The sequence below is a fragment of the Terrapene carolina genome, unplaced genomic scaffold (assembly GCF_002925995.2).
Source record: "Terrapene carolina triunguis isolate 2854851 unplaced genomic scaffold, T_m_triunguis-2.0 Scaffold58, whole genome shotgun sequence".
NCBI classification, from domain to species: domain Eukaryota; kingdom Metazoa; phylum Chordata; order Testudines; family Emydidae; genus Terrapene; species Terrapene triunguis.
Genome location: NW_020664409.1, coordinates 108,547,883 through 108,574,020, shown reverse-complemented (window position 1 = coordinate 108,574,020; position 26,138 = coordinate 108,547,883). Strand labels below are relative to the sequence as shown.

Sequence of the window (26,138 nt, the reverse complement as noted above, 5' to 3'; positions counted from 1 at the left end):
GACACTGGTTCACACCAGCTGGGGATCTAGCCCTGCTGACCTCAATGGAGTGACACTGGTTCACACCAGCTGGGGATCTGGCCCTGCTGACCTCAATGGAGTGACACTGGTTCACACCAGCTGGGGATCTATCCCTACTGACCTCAATGGAGTGACACTGGTTCACACCAGCTGGGGATCTGGCCCTATTGACCTCAATCAGGGCCGGCTCCAGGCACCAGCCCAGCAAGCAGGTGCTTGGGGTGGCCAAGTGGAAGGGGGGGCAAGTCGGGCGGTTCGGCAGCGAGTCCCTCTCGGAGGGAAGCACCTGCCGCCGAATTCCCGAAGAAAGCGGCGCGGTGGAGCTGCCGCCGGAGTGCCGCCGATCGCGATTAAGATCCCGGCTTTTTTTTTTTTTTTTCCCCCCGTTTGGGGCGGCAAAAACCCTGGAGCCGGTCCTGACCTCAATGAAGCGACACTGGTTCACACCAGCTAGGGATCTGGTCCCACTACTTCAGTGGACTTATATTTCATTAAACCAATCTAACCAAGAGTAGAATCAGCCCCAGTGAAGTTATCTTGCATAAAACTGATGGGAGATCTAAATCAGACACTAGAGAGAAAGGAATCACTTACCCTAGCACTGAGATGCAGCCATCTCATATGACAACAAAAGAAAAGCAGGAAGAATTCTAAAAGAGCAGGATGGATTGGTTTATGAAGGAAGGAACAGAACTACGGACCCTATTTTTATCTCAATTCAATGTGTAGTTTGAGAGAAATCTCACTCTGTGTTAGGTTACTCCTGATTTCCACTGGTGTAACTATGCTGATTTCACTGGAGTTATTCCTAATTTACACCTGTGTACATGAGATCTGAATCAGGCCTGAATGTGTAGCTTGGTCAACTGATGACTAAGTGACTGGGAGCCAGACAGTAATAACCATCGACAAATATTTAAAAAATGCCATGAGAGAGGAGCGTTAGAGTGGTTCCAGTACATGTAACCAGGAGGAAAGAGATGAAGTTAAACTAAGATAATTTTAGCCTGAATACGATGCAAACCTTTCTAACAGTGAGATTTGGTAGACCATGGTATGATCACCCAAGAGAAGTAGTTGAAGCTCCATCAGTTGAGACATTAAAAACAGGACTGAGGAGCATACTATAGGGAAGAGTCCTGCCTTGGTCCTTGGGGTAGGGACTAGATCTTTCCCATCTTTAGCCTCTATAAACCATTTAATGGTACACAGCAACACTACACAGAGCATCAGAAGAGAGAGTGAAGAATACTCTCTCCAGGGGCCTTAAGATACTACTGGCCTGACAATGCTCTTCACTCACCCTGGAGTCAATCCAGAGTAACTCCACCTAAGTCGGCAGAGTTGCCCCAGGTTTACACCAATGTAGCTGAGAACAAACTTTGGCCCTTTATCTCATCGTGTAAAACTAGGGATGGGGGCAGGTCGAGCAATTCAGCTTTAGATGCTTGTCAGAAATACAGCTGAACAAACAGTACGTAAGGATAGTAGTATCCTCCGGGAAGGGTATAAATTTATCATTAAAGCACTGAAATAATGATAGGAATGTAATTAACAACACTCTCTCTCTCTCTCCGCTGTCCCCTGCCCCAGTCTAATGTTGGAACAGCCTAGCAGAAGACAGACCTAGGACGTTAACATTCTCCCTACCATGCAGCCTCCCTTCCAGTAAGAACATAAGAACGGCCATACTGGGTCAGACCAAAGGTCCATCCAGCCCAGTATCCTGTCTATCGACAATGGCCAATGCCAGGTGCCCCAGAGGGAATGAACAGACAGGTTATCATCAAGTGATCCATGCCCTGTCACCCAATCCCAGCTTCTGGAAAACAGAGGCTAGGGACACCATCCCTGCCCATCCTAGCTAATAACCATTGAATGACCTATCTTCCATGAATTTATCTAGCTCCCTTTTGAACCCAGTTATAGTACTGGCCTTCACAACACCCTCTGGCAAGGAGTTCCAGAGATTGACAGTGCGTTGAGTGAAAAAATACTTTCTTGAATTTGTTTTAAACCTGCTACCTATTAATTTCATTTGGTGGCCCCTTGTTCTTCTATTACGAGAAGGAGTAAATAACATTTCCTTATTTACTTTCTATATGCCATTCATGATTTTATAGACCTCTATCATATCCCCCCTTAGTCACCAATTTTCCAAGCTGAAAAGTCCCAGTCTTGTTAATCTCTCCTCATACGGAAGTCGTTCTATACCCCAGAGCAGCCCAGAGGATTCAGGGAGCCTGGGGCAAAGCAATTTCAGGGGCCCCTTCCATAAAAAAAAGTTGCAATACTATAGAATACTATATTTTCTTAGGGGCCCCTGTGGGGCCCGGGGTAAATTGCCCCCCTTGTCCCCCCCCCCCCCCCGGGTGGCCCTGCTATACCCCTAATCAGTGGATGACTCCAAGTTCCTGTAAGAGACACTCCCTTTCCTGAAGAAATTTTGAAGCTCTGGGGATGTAGCTACAGGGACAGATTGGGATACCAGTTGCACCAACAGATTATTATTATTATTTACATTCCAGTAGCATTAAGAGGCGGGCCTCCTCTTCCTCCGTCCCGGTATCAGAGAATTGTGTACACAGTAAGAGATGGTCCTTGACCCTCAGCGCTTACAGCCTACGCAGACCACTGTGGAAGGGTAAACAGAGGCACAAGGAAGTGAACTGACTTGCCCAAGGAATAGAACCCAGGTATCTTGACTCACAGTCCCAGTACTCTGACCACTAGATAACACTGCCCCAAGGTGTAACTCCACACAAAAAAAAAACAAAAAAAAAACCACTGTGGTCTTGGGATCCAATTCTCCACTCAGTTGCACCAGTTCATAAGCTGGTGTCACTCCAATGGAGTCAGGGCCCAGTGGATCTACTCCACTGTTACACTGAGATGTGAACGTGGCTCAGGCCTGGTCTACACCTAAAACTCAGGTCAGCCTAGTTCATTGCTAAAGACTATCAAAAATGTCACACCCTGTGCAACGCCCTTAGGACAACCTCCCCCAACAGTAGACGCAGCAAGATTGACAGAAGAATTCTTCCATCGACTCAGCTCCCACTTCTCAGAGAGGTGGAAAACTCCCTTTCATCGCTGTAGGAAGCACCTAGGCAACAGCAGCACAATTGCAGTGCCATAGGTGTGCTGCTGGAGCTGCCGGCACGTAGACAGATCCACAGAGTGATCAGGTTTAGGAACGCATCACCTATGGAGGGATCTGTGGCTAAGATCCAGCTTCCCAAAGGTATTTAGGCACCTCCTTTTGAGGAACTTTGAGGACACATTGTTGCCTTCCCTGTACTTCTGTCTATCTTTCAAATGTTTATGGAGGAAACATATTAGGCCTTTTACTTCCCAGTCCCCTTTCAAGAACAAACAAAAAATACACTGTGCCGCAGGCAGTCCTTTTATTATCTAACATAGAGTTCATGCAATAAAGTCCGTTAATTAAAACATGAATATTTAAAATGGCTTTCAAGAGCGGCGGCCTCATCTCACCAGAGGGAAGAAGAGAGAGAGAAGAAGGGGGAAAGGGAAAAAAAAAATCACACACACAAAAAGTTGTAACGCACGAGGAAGGCAGGCTAGTTCTTTTTGCCAGAAGAGCATTTCAATTATTTAATTGCTGAATGAGTATATTTTCCCAGCTGACATTAGATGTTCATTTGTGCCCCACGGGGGGGAGGGGGAAAGGTATGGGAGGGGGAGGGAAGGGCGGGGGAATGTGTAGAATTTTAATTAAAATTTGATGAGGGCTAAGTTATCATTTTCGGCAGAGTTGCATTTCAAAGTTGCGGCTGTGTCTGTGGGTTGATGCGTGCGGATGCAGTGGGCCCGGTGCTTATTTACACGGAAGCCTCGTTGAGATGGTCTCTCAAAGTGGAAGCGAATTACATTCGCACCCACTTTCAGGCGTCTGTGCGTGCACAGGAATGCATATCTGTGCACGATAGAGTGTGTGTACAAATCTATGCATGAGAGTGCACATAAATGAATTTCTATGTCCAGATGAACATGCGTGTGTGGGCACAGTGGGGCCTATCTGTGCACGATAGATTGGGTGTACAAATCTGTGGGTGAGTGTACATAAATGGGTTTCTGTGTGCATTCAGAGTGTGTGCATGTGTACCTGTGTATGGGTACCCGTGTGTGCTCGTATGCTGTGTATGAGTGTGGTTGTGTGTTTTCCAAATATCCTCTGGGAGGGTGAAGAAGAGAAAGCAGAAAAGTGGAGATGGGAGATGAATTCCCAAAGGGCTCCTCGAGGCAGAATATACTGCACAGGCCAGGGGCAGGAAATTCCAACCTCAGAGACAGAAACATTGACACCAATGTCCGCAGGGCAGAACTCCGACCAGCCGCAAGCGATCGCAGACCTCCTGGTGTGAACAGATCTCTCACGACAGGGTGGTTCTCAGATTCTGGTCCAGAGTCCCAGCTTTGCTTTCCTCTGTCAGACATTCCGCCTTGCTAGCTCTCGTCTGCCTTTCACAGCTGAGCACCGGCAAGAGGCACGCGTCTCTCTGCTCTGCCCGAGTGCCTGCTGGAAGCCGAATCAATGCCACTGCTGCCCTGGCTCACCCAGAATCCTTTGCTGCTCTTTGCCTCTCCTGTCCCTGTTCTATTCCCAAGAGGGAGTTCTCTTTTTCTCTGACCCAGCCTCACGTCCTGGGCACTGAAGTGGGCTAGGAAGTTTCTAGGGATGGGATACGGGCTTTGGTTTAGTTCCCCAAGTACTCACTTTGAGCTCTGTTTCCACATGGGGTTTCAACAGGAACAGATTCATCTCTGAACAGCAGGGAGTTATCCTGAGCCATCCCTGCCTGGGCCCAGCCAGGTCTTGGGCCTTTAGGAGGTCATACCTAGAGACATGTCAGACGTCCGCAGCTGTAGGGAAGAAGGCTTTTCCATCAGCAGTAGCAGCATTAAGGAAGACGAGACCGTGCCCATCGCTATTCAGCAAAGCACTTCAGCACAGGCTGAATTAGAAGCATGCTCCTCTGCTGTGCTGACCATGAAGAGATTTAAGCATGGGCTTAAACGCTTTGCTGAACTAGGAGGCAGGCGGGAAAGCAGATAGAGATAAGTTCCATCAAGCAGACAGGGATAGGTCCACAGAGGGCTCTGAAAACCAGGCAATTTTAAACTGTGGAAATCCATGCCTAGCACACCTCCACTCTATTCAGTGGAGTCTCAGAAGGAAAGAATTTGGCCAGAAGTCTTTTCCAAACTCTGATTTTTATGAGTACCTGGTATCCCCAGAACAATTCATTCCAGTCTTCCAAGAACACTCAGACACTAACGATTCAGGCTCTTTACTCCCACAGAGTAATCATGTATAAGGGCAGGGATCGGCAACCTTTGGCATGCGGCCCATCAGGGAAATCCGCTGGGGGGCCGGGACAGTTTGTTTACCTGCAGCGTCCGCAGGTTCAGCTGATCGCAGCTCCCACTGGCTGTGGTTCGCCGTTCCAGGGCAACTGGGGCTGCAGGAAGCAGCATGGACCGAGGGATGTGCTGGCCACTGCTTCCCACAACCCCCATTGGCCTGGAACAGCAAACCGCAGCCAGTGGGAGCTGCGATCGGCCGAACCTGCAGACGCTACAGATAAACAAACCGTCCCGGCCCGCCAGCGGATTTCCCTGACGGGCCGTATGCCAAAGGTTGCCGATCCCTGGTCTAGGGTGACCATTAGCTTCCTACGGCTCTCAGTTAAACTATTCCTGGAATAACCCCACAAGCACAAACCAAAGGAGCATGTTCTGAGATGCCACAAAATGCCTGTTTGGAAAATCAATTCATCAGCTAGCAGAGGACTTCCCCCATCCAACCAGTGACCCCAATCCCCGTGGTCACCTGCCAGCACGGAAAGAATTCGCATGAGTCACATCCATACTGGAAAGGAGTTTTTACACACGTCGGGATCTCATGGGTTGATAGCGTCTCGAGTGTGTGTGTCTGTGTGTTAAGGTATCTGTCGGTGTATATGTGTGTGTTTTGTGTATGCATGCCGTGTGTTTGAACCTCTGGCTGTCTCTGTGTGCCGTGAGAATAGAAAGCCAGGTGTTGTGTGTGCCCGCACATGTATGTGTGTACATCTGGGTGTGTACACCGACAGAGGCGCATGTGTGTGCGTATATGTGTGTTTTTTCCAGGGTGTGTGCTCCCACGCCAACAAACACAGCACCACAGCGGCAGAGTTACAAATTGAAAGTGAAAGCAGAGGATGGGCACAGCTTTCCAATAGCCCAGAGATACAGCTGCAGTGGAGAAAGGATGGAGCAACTTTTTCTGTTCTCTAAACAATAGGTAAAGATTGAAGAGAAATGGGGGAGAAAATCTCCTATAGCAAACGACCAACCCAGCCCAAAGCTCTCTCTCTCAGACCAGGTCAACGTACAGCCGCTGTGTCACAGCACGGGAAGAGCTGCATGAAGATACCTCTTCATGGAGCGTGTCACATTCTTGGGTGCAATCCAGACCAGAGATGGCTTGGGTCATCACCTGCCTGGCTTGGATCATCACCTGGGGGCCTTAAAATGCTCTGCTGCTGTAGCTCCCGGGTCTGGATGCTCCCAGCCAACACACAAGCATGGACTGAGTGTCTGCGTGTAAAGCAGCTCTGGACCTACAGCTCCGACTGCGGCAGCCTGCTTGTTCCACCACAGCCACATTCCGGCCCCCACCAGCCTTGGCTACACCTGGCAAGAGGACCTCAACATTGCCCAGATCCAAACGTTCCCAAAGCCGTGTGCTCTGCAATGTCCAGCTTTTTCCCGGGGAGAGGGAGAGCTCAGTGGTTTGAGCATTGGCCTGCTAAACCCAGGCTTGTGAGTTCAATCCTTGAGGGGGCCACTTGGGGATCTGGGGCAAAATCAGTACTTGGTCCTGCTAGTGAAGGCAGGGGGCTGGACTCAATGACCTTTCAAGGTCCCTTCCAGTTCTAGGGGATGGGGATATCTCCATTCAGAGGAATAATAAGGATCATTTGTTTGCTCCTGGAAAGAGACCTCATGGCATATCACTTGAACTGGAGTTAACTATCACTTCAGTGCAAACACAGCACTGGTTGGTTTAGCATAAAAGTAAAATGAGTTTATTAACAAGGGAAGACAGGATTTTAAGAGAGCTCAAGGACAGAGGCAGAAGTGATTACCAGCAAATAAATTGAAAAACACTTTCTAAAGCCTAAGACTTAACAAAACAGCAGTTTTGGTTCAAGGTCAGCTTCTTGCCATACTACTTTCCAGCAAGATGACTGACCACCCCCTTGGTCAGGATAGAATAATAGAATATCAGGGTTGGAAGAGACCTCAGGAGATCATCTAGTCCAACCAACCAAAGCCCAGACAGATTTTTGCTCCAGATGCCTAAATGGCCCCCTCAAGGATTGAGCTCACAACCCTGGGTTTAGCAGGCTAGTGCTCAAACCACTGAGCTATCCCTCCCCCTATAACATTTCTTTTTTCCCAGACCATATACCTCAAAATCCCCTAATAGCTAAGTTACTTCCCCTGCAGCTTCCCACAGAAGGACACAGTCTCTCCTGATGCTTTCTTCTCCTCTCACAAGGAGCGTGCTACCTCCAGAAACCCTCAGCCTCGACCAAACACAGGAAATAGAAACAAGTGTATATTTCATAGCTCCCGTTTCCTGCTCTCCTTACTGTCCTTTCATGGCTTTTGCCTACTAAAGTATTACCTAACCTCTCTCTGGAAGCCCTGGGATGCACAGAACACACCGTATGTGTCCAGCAAAAAGAGAACTCACATGGCTCAAGGCATGAAAATCAGGTGCGAGCAAACTACTCCAGATAAAATAAGACCCAAGCCTGTCCTTCCCCAACACGCTAGCCTGTTTTGGACACTGCTAATAAGCACTTCGTTTTGTGTTTCCTTGTTATAACCAGCAAGAGCCTTTGCGATTCACAGTTACCGCAGCTGGGATCAGAAGCCAAATTAAACCATAATAAAATTGTCATCTATTTGTTAGGGTGTATGTACATCACTGTCCTCTCCGAATTTCCAAACTGCGTGTTATATGCTAACTGCCTCCTTACAACTCTTTGCTATGAATGTGATGCCTACAAAAAGCTTGACAATGGTTAGGCAGCTGGTGTATTGTGACCCCCTGCTTATCATGCTGATCAGTATTGTAATTGGATATGCCTATACTGCATGCACAGGGTGTGATTGCAGATTGAGTAGACATATACAAGGTAGCATTAATCTGGCTAGCTTGGATACTGGAGCAGAAAAGCCACAGCAACACACGCTTCAGAGCAGGCTAGCCCCGAGAGTAATTATCCAGGGTTCCAGATAATTTAATCTAGGTAGCTAGGTTAACGCTAGCTCAGGTATATCTACTCAAGCGGCAATAATACCCCGTGATTGCAATGTAGACATACCCTCAGTGTTTCCTTGTGCTCACTTTGCCTGTTTCTTGTAGCCATGTGTTGTTTCTTGTCTTGGATTGTAATCTCTTTGGGGCAGGGACTGTCTCTTTGTTATATGTTTGTACAGCACCAGGCACAACTCTGTCCAGATCCTCTTGGTGCTACTGGAATGCAAACTATTTATATTAATTACAGCTGATCAGGAAAGTTTTCACAAATTGTTATTTCCTCAAAAAGCCGAGTTCTCAAAATCAAAATGGTTTGCAAAACGCGGTCAGGTTCAAATGACATTCCCAACTCCAAAGAACGTTGAGGAAAAAAGTTTCAAAACTGTCGAAATACCTCATTTCAACATTTTTTAAACAAAACATTCTGGTTTGAAACAACTTTTCACTTCAAAATTTGAGCTAATTAGACTGAAAAGAAAGTTAAAAAAGGGAAAAAAAGGCAAAATCAAAACAAGTGTTTCGACTGACCCAAAATGGGGCAGGGGGAAATGTTCTTATTGGGGAATATTTTCAAATTTTTGACTTTTCACCCTGATTTGAGACAGGAAAAAATTTTGAACTCTCAAAAATATAGAATATCAGGGTTGGAAGGGACCTCAGGAGGTCATCTAGTCCAACCTGCTGCTCAAAGCAGGACCACTCCCCAGTCAGATTTTTGCCCTAGGTCCCTAAATGGCCCCCTCAAAGATTGAGCTCACAACTGTGGGTTTAGCAAGCCAATGCTCAAACCACTGAGCTAGACAGGAACAGGAGTCCCCCCCAACTCTGATGTTAATATCCTGCTAAAGCAGAGATTTTCCTGTAGCTCTGATGGTAGACACCTATGCTTTTTCATCAGGAAGACCTGAATTCTAGACCTGCAATTGCTATAAAGCTAAAAGAAGCCTTAAGAGGCAGCATAGGAACAACAGTGAAGTTCTCCTTAGCTAGAGCTTTGTCACAGATGCTACCTTATATTTCTATAGAGCCTTCATCCCAAAGTGCTTCACAAACCATCTGCGTACAGCACCAGTGAAATACAACCACTTCTGGGGTGGAAAAATGTGATCTTTAATTTCCAGACACAGCAAACATGATCATCGTTGAAGATTGATCCAAAAGATCCTCCTGCCCAGTCAACCATGTGGTCCTCAGTTTACCTACATGAGAATGATCTAGTGCTGACGTGACCTTGCCAAGGTTAGAACTTTTGTAGTTTTAGGAAGTCGAGCTACCATGAGAAAAATCTACTGTCATGTACGGGCTAGTGTGTGTGTCTCACCACTGCCTTCTACTGGAGGGAATCATAACTGCCTGGGACTCTACGGATCATAAGGTTGACTCTGAAAGATAGGGTGCTTTTTTAGAACTCTCTGGCTGTCTCATTCCTCCACCCTGAGCCTAATCCCACTAATATAGCCCTTTTCAGCCATAGAGCTCAACACAGTTTACAAAGCAGGTCAGGATCATGGGGAAATTTTACAGATGGGGGAACTGAATTGACTCCCACCAGGCTAGCCAGCAAGCAAATGATAAAGCTGGGACTAGATCACAGATCTCGAGTCCCAGTCCACTGTTTCCCATTTTCTTTTTGGAAGCCGAAAGGAACGGCATGACTTCCTGGGTGTTTACTTTTCCTTCTTAACAGGCTGCGGCAACGCCACTGTGGGTTCCAGATTCAGTTTCTTGCCAGGGGAGGCAGGGGAGAAAGTTGTTTGGGGATTTATTTTAAAGAAAAAAGAAACTGCTTGACAAAAACAGGCCTGATGAAGGGCAAGTGCTGCTGCCCACTTGGCCGAGGGCAAGATCACTCTAAAACCTACCTCTGCAGAGAATCATAGAAGTGCAGGACTAGAAGGGACTTCACCAGGTTATCTAATCCAGTCCCCTGCATTCAGAGGTTAACAAGAACAATTTTTCACCCTCCTCCTTGTAACAACCTTTTATGTACTTGTCCCCTCTCAGTCTTCTCTTCTCCAGACTAAACAAAAACAATTTTTTCAATCTTTCCTCATAGGTCATGTTTTCTAGACCTTTAATCATTTTTGTTGCTCTTCTCTGGACTTTCTCCAATTTGTCCACATCTTTCATGAAATGTGGCACCCAAAACTGGACACAATACTCCAGTTGAGGCCTTATCAGCTCTTATGTTCTTATGAATGGGTCATGGCATCTTCCCCATCAGCTGGAGCGGCGCCAGGGTTTTTGCCGCCCTAGGCGGCAGCGCTCCTCCTCTGAGCATTCAGGGGGCCTGGGGTCTTCGGCGGCGGGGGTCCTTCCACTCCGTATCTTCGGGGCACTTCGGCGGCGGGTCCTGGAGCGAGTGAAGGACCCGCCGCCGAATTTTCACCGAAGACCCGGAGTGGAAGGACCCCCCGCCGCCGATTTTCCGCCAAGGGTGGCAAAATGCCGCCCCCCAAATCCTGCCGCCTAGGGTCGCCTAGTGGAAGCGCCGGCCCTGCCCATCAGAAGTTGCAGTAACTAAGGGGCTATGCAGGTGCCAGACATTTTCTGTGGATCAAAATAGGATTTCAACCTCCATGTGTCTTAGCCTTCCCCCTTTTCCCATTCACTGCATTAATTTAAAACCAATCAAATCACTAAACCAGGGGGATTAGACTAGACTGGAGGCTTCTTTTCTTGGCCTGGGCTCTGCCTGCTTACACGTCTACACTAGACGTGGCTCCAAGCCACAAAGGCTGGATTTGGGTCTGAACTACCTCCAAATCTGGGGTCGTTTGTACGGGGCTTTGGGGTCAGAGCCATCTCTAGTTTGCAGAATACACGGGGACTGTACAATCAATTAAAAAGAACAATCAAGACACAATTTAGATAATCAAACTTCAACCCTTTGCCCTAAACTCGGCTCAAGCCGGCACTTCAGACCCCAGGCTGGGGTATAGAGAGGTCTGATTAACCTTTTTTGGAGAGGGGAAAAAGTTGCGGGCTGTGGTTTAATTTTCTTGGCTCTCCGCTAGGACCAGAATGGGAAAACAAAAGCAAACAAAACCAAGGCAGCTTTCTCTGTATTTGGGATCCACTGGAGCAAGGAATGCTCAGAAGAAAAAGAGCCTTTTGTTACGCCATTATCAGCCTGATTACTTAGATCGTGAGTTCGTTGGGGCAGGCCCTGTCTTCTTGTTCTGTGTTTGTATGGCGCCTAGCACCGGGGGGGCCTGGCCCAGGACGGGGCTCCTAGGTGCTGCCACAATAATAACGAATACACAATAATAATACATTATGAGACCAAGGAGGATTCCATAATCTTCCAATCTGAGAGGGGTTCATCGCTGAACCGCACCTCCAAAGCTTTCAAAGCTAGCCCAGTGCCCACAGTTATTTCCCTCAGAGATAAGCCCCATCCGGCGTCTGCCCCTTTGCGACTATTCCTCCACTCCTGGGAGCCCTGGCCGAGCGGTAAACGAGCGACACTGTGGCTGGGCAGGAGGGCTTGTGTAGCGCAGCACAGGACCCATGGTTGCCTGTTGTTTTCCTCAGGCTGTGGCTGATTTCGCTGGAAGGTTAGTGGTGGGCTGACGGTCCACAGAGCTGGGTGCTGCGTCCCAGGCCACCAGGGCACAGACTACCAGCTTTCTTGATCGTGCCTGCATTGCATGGGAGACACGGGCGGACACGCTCTAGACTTATGCACCATTTAAGTCCCACTTAAGCCGGTCCCCCTCCCAGGGCTTACAAGGGGGACTTAAGTGATGCATTGGCCCTCTGCACAGGGCTGACCTTCACCTGAACCCCTCAAGTCCTGCCCCATACAGCCCTGGGCTCAGTGTCAAACCTGGAACAGATTCTCTAGGAGTAGCCTCTTTGCTGCTAGTTCCAAAGACCTGATCAGGAACTTGGAGGCAGAGGACAATACTTCATAGGAGTGCCCTTTAGAAGGACCTACGCTATTAGACTAAGGGGGCTATGAGCAACTCCCTCCATTAAATAACAAAAACCATGTTAGCTCTCTGGTGCTTCAAATGCTCCCACTGAGCACAATTTGCAGAACTTAGCTGCGTACCAATAACTCGGGCAGCTTGGAGATAGATTCCAAACAAATGTAGAAGAAACACAAGAGCCCAGGGAAACACCCGTTTGCTGTCATAAGAAAAAACTACACCGGGGCTCTCCAGTTTACACGTTAGAAGCTGCCAGGGTATCACTTTCCAGCCAGAAACATGTGCCAGGGCATTACCCAAGGCTACAGCGTGAAGGGCACCTGCCAATAACAGCATCATTCCCATATCCTCCCCCCGACACCCCCTTTTCTACACATCACCCCACGCCCATCCAACATGCACAAGCTGTCATTGCATTCTAGCATTTGGAATCAGCTGCGGCAAAAGCCAGCCACTTCTCTTCCGACCAGCGCTGGTGTTCATTGGTAGCCAACGCTGCATGTATCGCGCATAAACATCTTGACTGGGGCACGAAGGGGAGCTGACCAGCTGACGCCGCGTAGTTCGTTATAAGGAATGAGGCAGCACATTTCACAGCTCCCAGCTACGCGGACTGAGCCAGGCTCAGCCCTTTATGATTACTTTCTAGCCATTTGGGTATCATGGGTCCGTAATTGTTCATTTGACTGTATACAGCGCTCAGGGTCCAAAGTGAACATTTGGCGTAATGAGCTGTGCTGTAATATAGTGTTATTGCATTGCTGAAACCGGAGCAAAAATTCAAACACAACATATATGTGATTATGACATTGTGTTAAAGGACATCCCATCCTATTAGACTGCATTATAATGCCATCACATTCAGAAAGGCTGATGAGCAGGATATTTAAATAGGTTGCATGGTCTTGTGTAGCTCACTTTGAATCATAGAATAGAATATCAGGGTTGGAAGGGACCTCAGGAGGTCATCTAGTCCCACCCCCTGCTCAAAGCAGGACCAACCCCAACTAAATCATCCCAGCCAGGGCTTTGTCAAGCCTGACCTTAAAAACCTCTAAGGAAGGAGATTCCACCACCTCCCTAGGTAACCCATTCCAGTGCTTCACCACCCTCCTAGTGAAATAGTGTTTCCTAATATCCAACCTAAGCCTCTCCCACTGCAACTTGACACCATTACTCCTTCTTCTGTCATCTGCTACCACTGAGAACAGTCTAGATCCATCCTCTTGGGAACCCCCTTTCAGGTAGTTGAAAGCAGCTATCAAACCCCCCCCTCATTCTTCTCTTCTTCAGACTAAATAATCCCAGTTTCCTCAGTCTCTCCTCATAAGTCATGTGCTCCAGTCCCCTAATAATTTTTGTTGCCCTCCGCTGGACTCTTCAATTTTTCCACATCCTTCTTGTAGTGTGGGGCCCAAAACTGGACACAGTACTCCAGATGAGGCCTCACCAATGTCGAATAGAGGGGAACGATCACGTCCCTCGATCTGCTGGCAATGCCCCTACTTATACAGCCCAAAATGCCGTTAGCCTTCTTGGCAACAAGGGCACACTCTCGACTCATATCCAGCTTCTCATCCACTGTAACCCCTAGGTCCTTTTCTGCAGAACTGCCGCTTAGCCAGTCGGTCCCTAGTCTTTGGCAAATGCAAGACCAAGGTATGCTGTGTGCATACACAGCACTTTCTGATCTGAGTGACTCCGACAGGTTGACCACATGGAGGGAAAAAACACTCAACGAATAACTCATCTAGGACCAGATCCTCAACCAGTGTCAATTGCCTTAGCTTTGCTGGCCTCAGTAGTGCTACAGCAATTTCTATCAGCTGGGGTTTGGCTGATAATTTTCAAAATGTGTTCTGCATGGGTTCACCCAAAGCACATATTTAAATCCTGGGACGATGGGTAGAGTCCAGCAAAGCAATGAAAGGCCCGCCCACCCTTTAGATGTGGGAGGAGTCACAGAACCTAGAATTTCACTGATTATGGGGGATTAAAAAAATAAAACAGGGAAGAAGATGCAGGGTCAAGACTGAGATTCCTGAACAACAATGTCCTGGACTGCTCCACACAGCAGGTACAACATGGGCAACAGAAAGGGGTGAAGGAATCTCACTGTTAAGGCACTGGACTGGGATTCAGGAGAGCTCGGATCAGTTCCTGGTGCTGCTACAAGCTCTCTATGAGACCTGGGGAAAGTCACTCCATCTTTCTGTTCCTTGCTTTCCCACCTACCTTTCTCCCACCCCTTGTTTGTCTTGTCTATTTAGATGGAAAGCTCTTTAGGGCAGGCGAGACTCTTTCGTACTCTGGGTCTGTACAGCCCCTGGTACAACAGGGCCCTGATCTTTTTGGGTGCCTCTGGACACTGCTGTAATACAAATTATCATAAAAGGGGAAACTTCTCTGACACTGCCCCTGCCAATGTGTCTCAGTGGCCCTAGAAGTACAAATCTCTAGTGCTGAGAAGGCATTTCAGATTCCATTTTCCACTCTGCCTACAGTCTCCGTACACCGGGTGAACAGTAAAAAGAGCTGTGAATGGATATGTGCATATTTTTTTCTACTGGAGTAATATCTTCATGTGGATGTGCCGGGGGTTAGGTGTGTAAATCTACATCCCGAATATGTGAGGATTTTGAATCCAGCATTTGGCATCTCTTTGCATCTAAATTCCAGCGTATTCTCATGCAAAACACTTTGGGGCATTTGCAATACAGCCTGAATATGAGAGGATGTTAAATAATGATGAACTAAAAAAAATGATGCATAACCAAAAGGCTGAGCTTTCACCATGGGTCTGCGCATTAAATGACACATAAAAGTCCCCTCATAGCAATAATGGGAATAGTTGCCTGTAAAATTCCCTGAACAACTGGATGTAAATTCCACCTTTAGTCTCTTTGGTATAACAGTGGCACTTCCTGAAGGTAATTGCTGATCTTTCTGCATTGTGATCATGTCCACAAGCTGTTGAGCTGAGATTGGAACAGAGCCTGTCATTTTTCTATCTTTCCTCCCTTATATCTTAAAATGTTCGAGTGACTGTCGCAGAGGCACCGACTCGGTGAGTGCTCCGAGGCTGAAGCAGCCACTGAAAAAAAATAGGGGGTGCTCAGAACCTGCAGGGCCGGATGAATCTTTTGTGGGCCCCGACATCCAGAGTGCGGCCCCACCCCCTGCTCTGCCTCGAGGCCCCGCCCCTGCTTGGCCTCTTCCCCCCGCAGCCACACCCAGGATCCACCCCAAGGCCTTGTCCCCGCTTGGCCTCTTCCTCCCGAGGCCTCGCCCACCACTCGCACGGGGGAGAGGGGGCAGAGAGGAACACCCACCAGCAAAACCAAAAGTCAGCGCCTGTGGACTGTCGTGCTGGCCTGACACTCAGATCAGTGGAATACTATACAGTGCTTACCCCCAGATCCTGCAAACCCTTACGCAGACGCTGCACTTTAAGAACGTGAGTAGTTCAATTGACTTGGTTTGCAGGATCAGAGCCAAAAGGCAGAGCATGGACGATGGCAGTGATATGTCTCACAAACATGTCTCAGCTGTGAGCATCTCTACTAGTAAAGTTTATACTTCCACTTTCCTCTGGAAATGCCAGCAATGCATGCCAACGGAGATGGGTCTTTGTGGGCAAACAGGAAATCTGGTCACTAGGTACTGCACTAAGCCCAATTCACTTCACCACACAGACATCAGGTGACGTGAGGTTTTGGTCAGCGCTGACCTGGGTTGGATTTATGGCAGTGATGGAAAACAAAATCCCTTGACTCTATTATTATTAGGTAGCACCTGAAAACAGGACCATACTGTACTAGGCACCATGTCATTAGTGCCTGCCCTGAAGCTCCAACAAACTAAATAGTCAAAACAGATAAAGGGACTATTTGCATCTCTGTTTTACAGATGGGGAATTTAGGCCCGGAGAGATTAAATGACTTGCTCAAGGTCACGCAGTCTGTGGAAGGGCCAGAACTGAAACCAGATCTCCCAAGGCCTAGCCCAGTGCATTAACCACTAGACCATCCGCTATGCCTTTTTAGGCTCTCCTGCAGAGCTGTTTTAAACGGACCCTGCAAGATGCGGAGCGCCCTCAACACACGTGGCGGTCAGTAGGAGCCGAGTTTGCACCGCGTCCTCCATCCAGGCCCTTTGCTTTCAAATGCTGAACGCGCAAGAGAGGGACACGCCTGCAGAACCGTACCTCATGCAAAAGACGTGAGCGGGATCTGGCAGACAAAAGCGGGTCAGGTTCCAGCCCTTCTGCTCTGGGCACTCAGCCTGCGGATAATTGCTTGTTTTGTGGAGGCTCCGTGGAACTCTGAGCTGCAGCAACAGCCTTTCGCCATCTGCTTTCAGTTCCTGGGTCCCAGGCTTTGCATCCCAAGCCCCCTGGTTTCTCCACATCACAGTCTAGGCCACAGGGGAGCTGCTGGAACTCCTCTGGGCCCGTGGGGTTCTAGCCGGGATGCAGTCGGCCCACTGTGTGAGGAGGATGAACCGGAGGGGGTGCTGCAGGATATCTAGATGGTACTTTGGCAGTGTCCGTCCAAATTACGCTTGCTATTATTGACTCTTCCACTCTCCTGATGGCTGAGCTCACGCACACCAATAATGAGATGTTTTTACGTAAGGAGTGATTTATCCAGACGGGGTTATGTACAAGGCAATAAATGGCTCTGTGATGGGGCGCGACTCACCAGTGCAGCGCCTCCTGCTGGCTGTCCGGGGAATTAGGGCTGCATCCCAGTGCTGGTGGTGTCTCGCCCACTGTCCCCTCTGTTCCTGGACCCACATCACTCCCAGGACTGCGGCGTCCTCTTCATGACACTGCCCTCCGGCTGGGCCACACTCTGTGTCCCCCGCTTCCAGGGGAGCTGCATTCCGCTGTCCAGCCACTTCCTTCAGTGGCAAGTGCAGGCTACTGTTTAGCCACTTCCCCAGTGGTGAGGAGCAGGGGGGAGGGACCCGGGCCCGCCCACTACTCCAGGTCCCGGCCCAGTGACCCTATAGATGGCAGCCACTTACTGCATCCCCTCCGACTCCTCTGTGGATCTCCCTGGGCCACTTCCCCGCGGCCCCAGCACCCTCTTTGCCCTAGCCTCAGGGCCTCAGCCTGCAGCACTGCTCTGCCCAGGGTGCTTGCTGCCCTCCACCTGCAAGGCAGCCAGTCCACCTCCCTCCTCAAGCTCCAGAGAGTGACTGAAATTGCTCTGTACTGCTGCTCTTCTTATATGGGCCTGCCTGGCCCTGATTGGCTGCTCCTATAACCCCGTCTGTGATTGGTTGCTTCCTACACAGCCTCCCTAGGACTCTATTAACCCCTCAGAGCCCAGTGTGGGGTAGGCACCCCATCCAGGCTCTCAGAGATGAACAGTGGGGACACCACAAGCGTTATTTCTGCAGCACAGCGAAGCAGACGTTTCAACAAACTGTGGCATGAAGGTGGGTCACGACTTCATGAGGCCACGACTTCTTCACACCACAGGGGATGGAAGTGGAATGCTGAGGCCACCTCTGATGTTGCACTCAGAGGAGCAGAGCTTAGGTCGAAGGAGGGGCTAAGCTCCAGCCTCTGCATGTAACATTGCAGGAAAGCCTTATGGCAACAGCATTGCATTTCAATCCCATGTGAAGCAAAGGTGGGGTTAGTAACTGACTAACCACTGGAGGGAGGGGCTAGCAACTAAATAACCACTGGAGGGAGCGGCTAGCAGCTAAATAACTGTTGGAGGGAGGGGCTAGCAACTAAATAACCACTGGAGGGAGGGGCTAGCAACTGAATAACCATTGGAAGAAGGGTTTAGCAACTGTCTAGCCATTGACAACTGACTAACCATTGGAGGGAGGGGCTAAGACCTGAATAACTGTTGGAGGGAGTGGCTAGCCAACTGAATAACCATTGGAGGGAGGGGCTAAGAACTAAATAACCATTGGAGGGAGTGGCTAACAACTGAATAACCATTGGAGGGAGGAGCTAGCAACTAAATAACTGTTGGAGGGAGGAGCTAAAACTGAATAACCATTGGAAGGAAGGGCTAAGAATTGAATAACTGTTGGAGGGAGGGGCTAGCCAACTGAATAACCATTGGAGGGAGGAGTTAACAACTGAATAACCATTGGAGGGAGGAGTTAACAACTGAATAACCATTGGAGGGAGGGGCTAAGAACTGAGTAACTGTTGGAGGGAGTGGCTAGCCAACTGAATAACCATTGACAACTGACTAATAGGTGTTTGTCTGGGAAACAATTTTACATTTATGCAACCTGCAGGATATCTACAACCCTACGTGGAATGAAACCTACCACTGAAGGAGAGGGAGTCCGAGCGCTGACCCAATCAACATGAGAACAAAGGACACCCATGGACACAGCCTATGTTGACCGTCTGGAGTCTAAGCAGGCTGGAGATTTACAAAGACAAAGAACCCAAGAAGTGTTCTGAGAAAAGTGTTCTGAAACAATAGCCTGGGACTGTATACAAGAAGAATTGGCCCAAGTGGTTATCCATTACAGGATAGACCTGTCAATCAGAAGGGGAGGTCTCGTGAACAGTGGACCCCAGCTTTATGGGCTGGACAAGCCCTGGAAGGACTAACCATTTGGGTAAGAAATACCTTATTAGACAGGAAAGTAACTTGTTAATAAGTATAGGCTATAGACTGTGTTGTATGTTTTTTTAACCTGTTACCAAATCCTTTTACTTGCTTTTATTTTAAATTTTCATCTCAAGCTCTATTAAATAAACATTAATTTGGTTTTGCTATACATATGTCTGAGTGCCTTGTGCTAAGGGCAGCATTGAACTGAGGTGAAACTGGTGAACTGGGGAGCGCTGTCTCCACAGAGGCAGCGGATCAGTGAACGCTGCAGATGTCCAGAAGATAAGGGACGGGGCACTCGCGTGTAACAAAGTGGGGTGTGTAAATTGCTAGCTTGCACTGGGACAGAGCAGGGCTCATGAAGCCCAGTATGTTGCCAATCAACCAGCAGCTGGGGAGAGTTTCCCCTGGCGGGCACAGACAGGGCTCCCTCCCACTGCGAGCGGGTGGTAGTGATTAACCCAGCACAAATTGGATAACCCTGAAAAGTGTCACAGCTTCGCACTCTAATGAAAGGGACCCAGACACTTCAGTAGCAGTTTTGTGTGCATGAGGGTTTGCAAGCAGCAAGGATTAAAAAAGGAAATATTTTTGGGGAGTAGGTACTTTTTTTTTTTTGCCGCTCTTTCTCCTCTATCTTGCAACAGAAGGCAAGAGTTTAGCTCAGGGTTCTACCAGATGAATAGAGAGTAATAAAGAGGCTTTTATTTGGTGTCCACTTTTACTGCCCATGCTTTAAGAGAAGAGATACAAGAATGATTCAAGGCCCGAAAAACGTGACCTACAATGAGAGACTTAAGAAGCAAAGTCTATTGACCTTATCCAACAGAAAGTTAAGTGGCAACTTGGTCATGACCTATAATGCCTAGATGGATAGAAGAGATCAGATACTAGATGGCTCTTGGATCTAGCCGACAAAGGCATAAAAAGGCCCCACAGCTGGAACTTGAAGGTAGACAACCTCAAAATGGAAATAAGCTATAATTTCTTAGCATTGGGGTAATTAATCATTGGAACAGATTACCAAGGCATGTCATAAATTCTCCTTCACATGGGCGTTTTGAAATCAAGATTCAGTGTCTTCCTAAAAGATATGCTCTGGTTCAGCCACAAGTTATTGGGCTCGATGCAGGACTCACTGGGTGAAATTTTATGGCTTGTGTTAGGCAGCAGCTGAGGCTAGATGATCACAATGGTCCCTTCTGGCTTTATAACCCATGTATTTTAAAAGCATCTGATGAAGGCGCAAATGCTGGATTTCAAGATCATACAGCAGCTAAACAGGTTTTAGAAATCAGAAGCTCCGAGACAGCATCATGTACACATTGGAGGTAGACTATGCAGACGGTAGGTATTGCTGCTGCTACCAGTCATTTTGGCCTTCCAGGTATTTTAAATGTTCTTTGATTTCTATTCTTCTTTCCTGGTGCAGAGAAACTTGGGACAGAATTAGCTATGTACTAATTAAGTGCCCAATTCAGCAAAACACTTAAGCACCCACTTAACCTTATTTTATTACCCTGTCAAACTGGAGTCTTTCTGAAAGTTTCACACCTGCCCTACTGTTTACAGTGAATCCAGTTGACATCTGGGATTTTCAAAGGAGACTCACTGCAGTCAGGCACCTAACTGCCCTGGCATTTCACTGAGAGATGGGCACCTGACTGCCTTTTGTGTCTTTGAAAATCTCCCAACTTGTATGTTTATTTCCTATTGCTGTTCCCCTTCCCCTACACTCGATTTGTGAGTCTGTCTCATCAATTGCAGTTTGTTCATGGAATTACCCCATTCCCCAGGTGCAAATACCTTTTCCACCCACTAATACAGTCTCCACCTACACAGCAGGCCCACAAACACTGTATTTCAGGCACAACTTACGCAGCCACCTGTAAACCTTTGTCCCACATTGCTCATGTCACTCTGGGAGGATAACATTTGATTTTTCTTCACTGTGACCTAGTGTAATCCTTCCCCTCCTGACTAATTCTCACTAGTGTTCTCTCCAATCAGTGCAGTCCATCAGCAACAGTATAATCCTGAATCGCTCTCGAGGTACCCACAGCTACAAAATGGGAAATGACAGGCAAGCTGCAACTGCCAACGCACGTCAAAGTGCCGCTGATCACCAGGATAAGCTCCATGGGCAGCAACAAACAGAACTATCTTCATAGCTAATACCATCTCTGGAACCTGCCAGAGGGTTTTTTTTTTCCATAGCCCAGTTTAGCCTCTCCAAAGCAGTCTCTTTGATCCAGTAAAAATAATCCTGCATTTGGAAATGTCATAGTAGCCCATTTGCCCAACAGTTGTTGTTGCTGGGAGATGGATGAGGGGGAACGCACCTTCAGTTTGATCCCTTCCTGAATATGAAAGGCAGGTAAAATTTAGTGCCCAGTCCTGAACACCCTGAACCCTCAATGACTTCAGTGGAAGCGCTTTGCAAGAAGGTGGCATTAGCTTTCAACCCACATAGGATCCTGCCTCTAAGCACAATCAGTTCAGCTGTCAGCCCCAAATCATGACATATGAAGATGCAAACATAGGGATGGAAAAGACCCATTAGATGCCTTTTAGTCCGTCCTCTGCACATTCCAGTGCTGCCTTGTTCTCTAAAGAACATTCTCAACCTTGCCCAGTCTAGTTTTAAGGTCTCAAGTGCTGGGTTTCTCACCTCTTCCCACAGGGAGCTATCCTATCCCAGCAGATCTCACTGTCCGCAGGTTTTACCCAGTGTTCGCTTTGCATCCTACTACTCCTAGTTATCCCCTTGTCCTAAACAGCCTCTCAGTCACCTTGATGTTTGCACTCAATAAATGCAGCAACATCCATACAGATGAGTTTCCTGCCCCCAGAGATACCGCCTGCTGCAGAAGACCTATGGAGCGGAGCATAGAATATGGTCAAATGACAACCACACGCAAACTTGTCACCCTAGTGTTTATGCTAGGTACCAAGGTGAGCGACAAGCAGGATAGGTACCATGGTCAGAGGCAAGCTTTGCTCCTCACTACTCCCTTCTGTCTGAGGTCTCAAATCACAAACATATTATGAATTAAGCCTCTCATGACCTCAAGAGGTAGGTGTCACTGTGTCAGCTTCATAGATGGGGAAAGCAAAGCTGTGACTGAGGAGTTTAAGTTACTTGCCAAAGGTCTCCAAGGGAATTGGTGGCCGACCTCATGGTTCTTAGTCCTATTCTTCTGCCACAAAGCCATCCTTCAGATGCTTCTAGACAGAGGTAATCCACAAACAGAATGGATCTGGAGCCTTTCCTAACTATTCCTGTTAGAGATTATGAAATGGGGAGAGGGTAACATCTAACCCTGACTGATGGTGAAAGGGATGAGGATCTGGCCCCTTTGAAAACATCTAGTCCAGTGCATTCTTCTGAACCGCACCAGCTCATATTGGAGGGAATTCTGGAGGCTACCCAATACCTTGGGCTCAGGGATGCCGCACGTCCCCACTTGCTGTACGTCCAAACGAGAGCTGGAGGACAGGTCTGTCTGCTCTCTTTGGGGGTGACATCTAGAAACCCATGAAAGAATCCCTGAGACCACTAATGAGCATTTCCTACTTGCCCCAGATCACTCAGTTACATTTATATGGCTCAAACCCCTTAGCTTTAAAGGCTCTGCAGTGAGAAGCCATAAAGGAAACATGATTTTGGGAAAGGAAAAAGGTTGCTAATGCAAAACAAGAACCACCACCAATAATTAAGGAGACGGAGTCAAAGGTTCAGCCTGCAAAATACTGGCAGAGATTATTGGTTCAATGTCTGAGGTGGAACCCCTATATTTTCCTCACCCGGCTTTTGCAGCAACCAGAATTGACACAGGGACTCAGGCAGGCCATTGCATGCAGACACAGGATATTTTGCGAGTGCTAATCAGTTTCACATCGGTGGCATTCAGTCAATGAAATTGCTAGTTCTTTATCTTTAATATTGTGCAGATATGAATAAGGGCCCAAAAAAATCCACAAATATTTGACATCCAAAAAGAACTTTGATTCACTCCACATCGGAGACCCGTTCATATTTGTTTTTCGGGAACATTCAAGTGCTCAAACTTTACTAGAGCCTCACAAAAAGCCAATATAAAGCTTTAATGCTCCAATATTTGCCAAAAAGCTAATTTTGAATTTCACCTTCAATTGTAATAATAAAATAAAGAAAAGGTCATGATATGTTGGTTGAATGCATAAATCATCCTATAAGGGAATGGAGTGATTTATGGAACTAACCAGCGCTACACAAAACCAGTCACATGGAACTCTTTGCAAATTCTTCCTGTAGAGAAAAACATCTCACAAAGAAATTTGTGGAAATTCTTGAATAACAAATTTCACAATCTGCTCATCAACAGGAAAAGAGACAAGTGACTGCCTTGTTAGGATTTATTTGCTCAGCTCCAATATTGAGCATATTGATTCAAAACTCACCTGAGATACAAAAGCTCCCACAAAATCAACAGTGAAGCACTTCTAGTGTAATCCTTCTACAATAGCTAGAGCCAAGCCAGGACTAAAAAGATACCCTGTGTGAGAATACTAGGCACTACAAGGTTCATCTGTGTCCAGCAGCCTCATTGGAAAATCTCCTTTAAATTCATTATAACCAAGTCCTGTCTCTTTCTCTACCACAAGGGTTAGCCCGGGGCCACTCCTGAGCTGGGTATTATATAGAGCCAGGCATGAACCACAAATTTCAAATCTAGATCCAAACTTCCCCATGATCTGGGAAGCTGTTTGAATCTGGATCTGGTGTTTTAAAGAGACAGAGTCTAGCTGTGAAATTCAGATGCAGATCAGAACTTCTCCAAAGTGTGGGGGTGTTTAGGTCAGACCCATTTCTAGTATCATGTCTCAGTTTTGAACCATCTCCTTGCTGATAGCTCAGTCAGGAACTGAGAAACAATAAATAAACCAAAATGGTTTATGCAGACACAAAAATAGATGCAAGAAGCCCTGTTTTGAAGCTGGAGAGTCTGTGACTCCTCATTCCTGTCTAGTTGAAGGAGATTAATGGGATCTATCTTCAGACAGCGCCACTAACACAGGCTGCTTCTGAAAGTACAAAACCATTCCCTTCATGCCAATAATGCAGAAAGGTTAAGCGACTTTGACACAAGCAGGTATCAGCGTGAGAGCTGAGATTAGGAGCAGGAGTCCCCAGCTTTCAGTCTTATGTTCAGTCCATTACATCCCATCCCCTTCTACCTCACAGGCTCTCTTTTTTATCTCTTGCCATGCACAGCACATGCTGTGGACTCCAGGAATCACTAGAGAAAGAAACACAGCAAAGAAGGAGGGAGAAAACATTTATCGCCTGCCCCCAGCTACCCACAGAGACAGTATTGAAGAGCTTTTACAGCTATAGATGGGACCGTAATCAAAATCTCCATTCATGTTGTCTTGATTTGGTGTCAGTCCTATTTGGCCCTGGAAGTCACTTCAGCTTACATATTTCCGATGCACTAAATGGGGATGGGGCTGCACGGTGGAACCTGACGTGAGAGGTGACTTGAGTCATGGCCCCTTCAGGCATGGTTTATTGTGGGGTTAGGGGGCTTTTGAAACCTGCTTGTTGATGAGTAAGACTCTCAAATCGTCTCTGAGGCTCCATTAGAAACAAATAAATAAGGCACGAAGCCTGAGAAACAATGAAAGCAACCTGAGCTTGTTCCTGTTAATCTGCTCTGCGTTTCAGTTACATGCTAATCAAATGCCACCGGAATTACTGATCCCACTTAGGATGGATAACGACTTTAAGATGAGGGAGCAGGAGGCTCAGATACCATGGAGATGGGCACAGTCTCAAAAACAAAATAGGCCAGGAGAGATCTACCATACATGCCCCCCCCTTCCACCCAAAACACAAAGAGCTTTCAGCACTTACCCAGGAACTCCACCTGGCTGCTGTCTTTCGGGCTGCTCATGCAGTTTTCCAAATAAATCCCATCCTTAAAACAATCTTCCTTCTTCTTGGGTAGCCCCAACATCTCGCTGGGCTGATCCAGCACCTCTCCTCCGGAGCAAGAGCAAGGAGTCTGCATGATGCCACAGGGGTGGGAGCTGCTGCTGGTGGTCAGGCAGGTGTCCAGCCACTGGCAGAGCATCTGGCAGGCGGCTTTGCTAGGGCTCCTATTGCCCACCACCAGGTACTCCACTGAGAAGTCCCGCTCCTGAGCCTTGGTGGGCTTCCGTCGCACGTGCCCACCTTCTGCCGGGGACATGGTCTGCTTCATCTGGAGGAACTGCTTGTTGGACTGGAGGAAGGAGTACCTAGTGGAACTGTCACACAATTTTAGCACGTCGTCGAAGCTCTCCATACCCAGGTAAGTGCGGGTGGACTCCAGGAAAGAGTCGAACTGGTAGGTGCGTATCGGCTGGTGGTCACATATGCCAGTGGGTTTCAAGACCTTCATGTACAAGGTGTACCTCCTGGGGTCCGGGTTCTGGATAATCCAAGAGCACAGAGAAGAGTTCAATGGGAAGACAGCAAAGGAGGAGAAATACCCAAAGAATTTCCCCTGGACCAGGGTGGTGCAAGGAGTTTGTCCTAGGTCGAGGGCGACCACTGTCCACACTAAGAAAAGTGGGGATATCAAAAGCAGGTTCAGGGCAAAGCCAGTGCTCCTCATCCTAGGTCTCTGGTCCTATGGAACTCAAAGTAATTGTCAGGCAGGTGCCAGATCTTGGACATAACAGGTGCAAGCTTACAGGAAAAGAGAGAGTTTATGAGACTCTATGCGAAATCAATCCGATCTTCCCATGTTCGGACTTGGGCTCCCCCTCGTGGCCATAAGCAACACCTGGGAAAGAAAAGAAAGAGAGAAGAGAGTTTTTGATTAACTCTCAGTCAATCTGAGACTCGGGGTAGCATCCGCTCTCTCCCCACGCCCCTGCCCGCCCCCGGCACAGCTGTGTGAGACGCGCCGGCCGCCTCCCAGGGAGGGGGTTGCCCCGGGGACGATGCCGGGCAGCCTCCAGCACAGACTCGAGGTCGGTCGCTCGCTCGCCCGCCTTCGATGGTCTCAGCTAAGCGGATCTGAGCGGCTCCTGCTCCGCCGCGGATCCCGGGGGAGCGCCCTGGAGCTCCGGCTGCATTGCACGCTGCGGTCAGCTGGGCTCTGCCACGCCAGGCTGGCGGCGGCTTCCCATCTCCGCCCTCCACCCAGGGTTTGCGCCTCTCTCCTTCCTTCCCCTCCCGCTCGCCCGTGGCCCCCG

The 26,138-nt window shown here is 48.1% G+C and overlaps 1 protein-coding gene across 1 annotated transcript in view; it reads right to left on the bottom strand.

Moving 5' to 3' along the window:
- Positions 1 to 25,552, bottom strand: part of ADGRB1 (adhesion G protein-coupled receptor B1) — a 279,184-nt gene extending 253,632 nt beyond the window's left edge. The window contains exon 1 of the mRNA XM_024214406.2: positions 24,808 to 25,552. Coding sequence (XP_024070174.1) covers positions 24,808 to 25,552 — 745 coding nt within the window. The remainder of the gene's footprint in view (positions 1 to 24,807) is intronic.
- Positions 25,553 to 26,138: the final 586 nt, after the last annotated feature.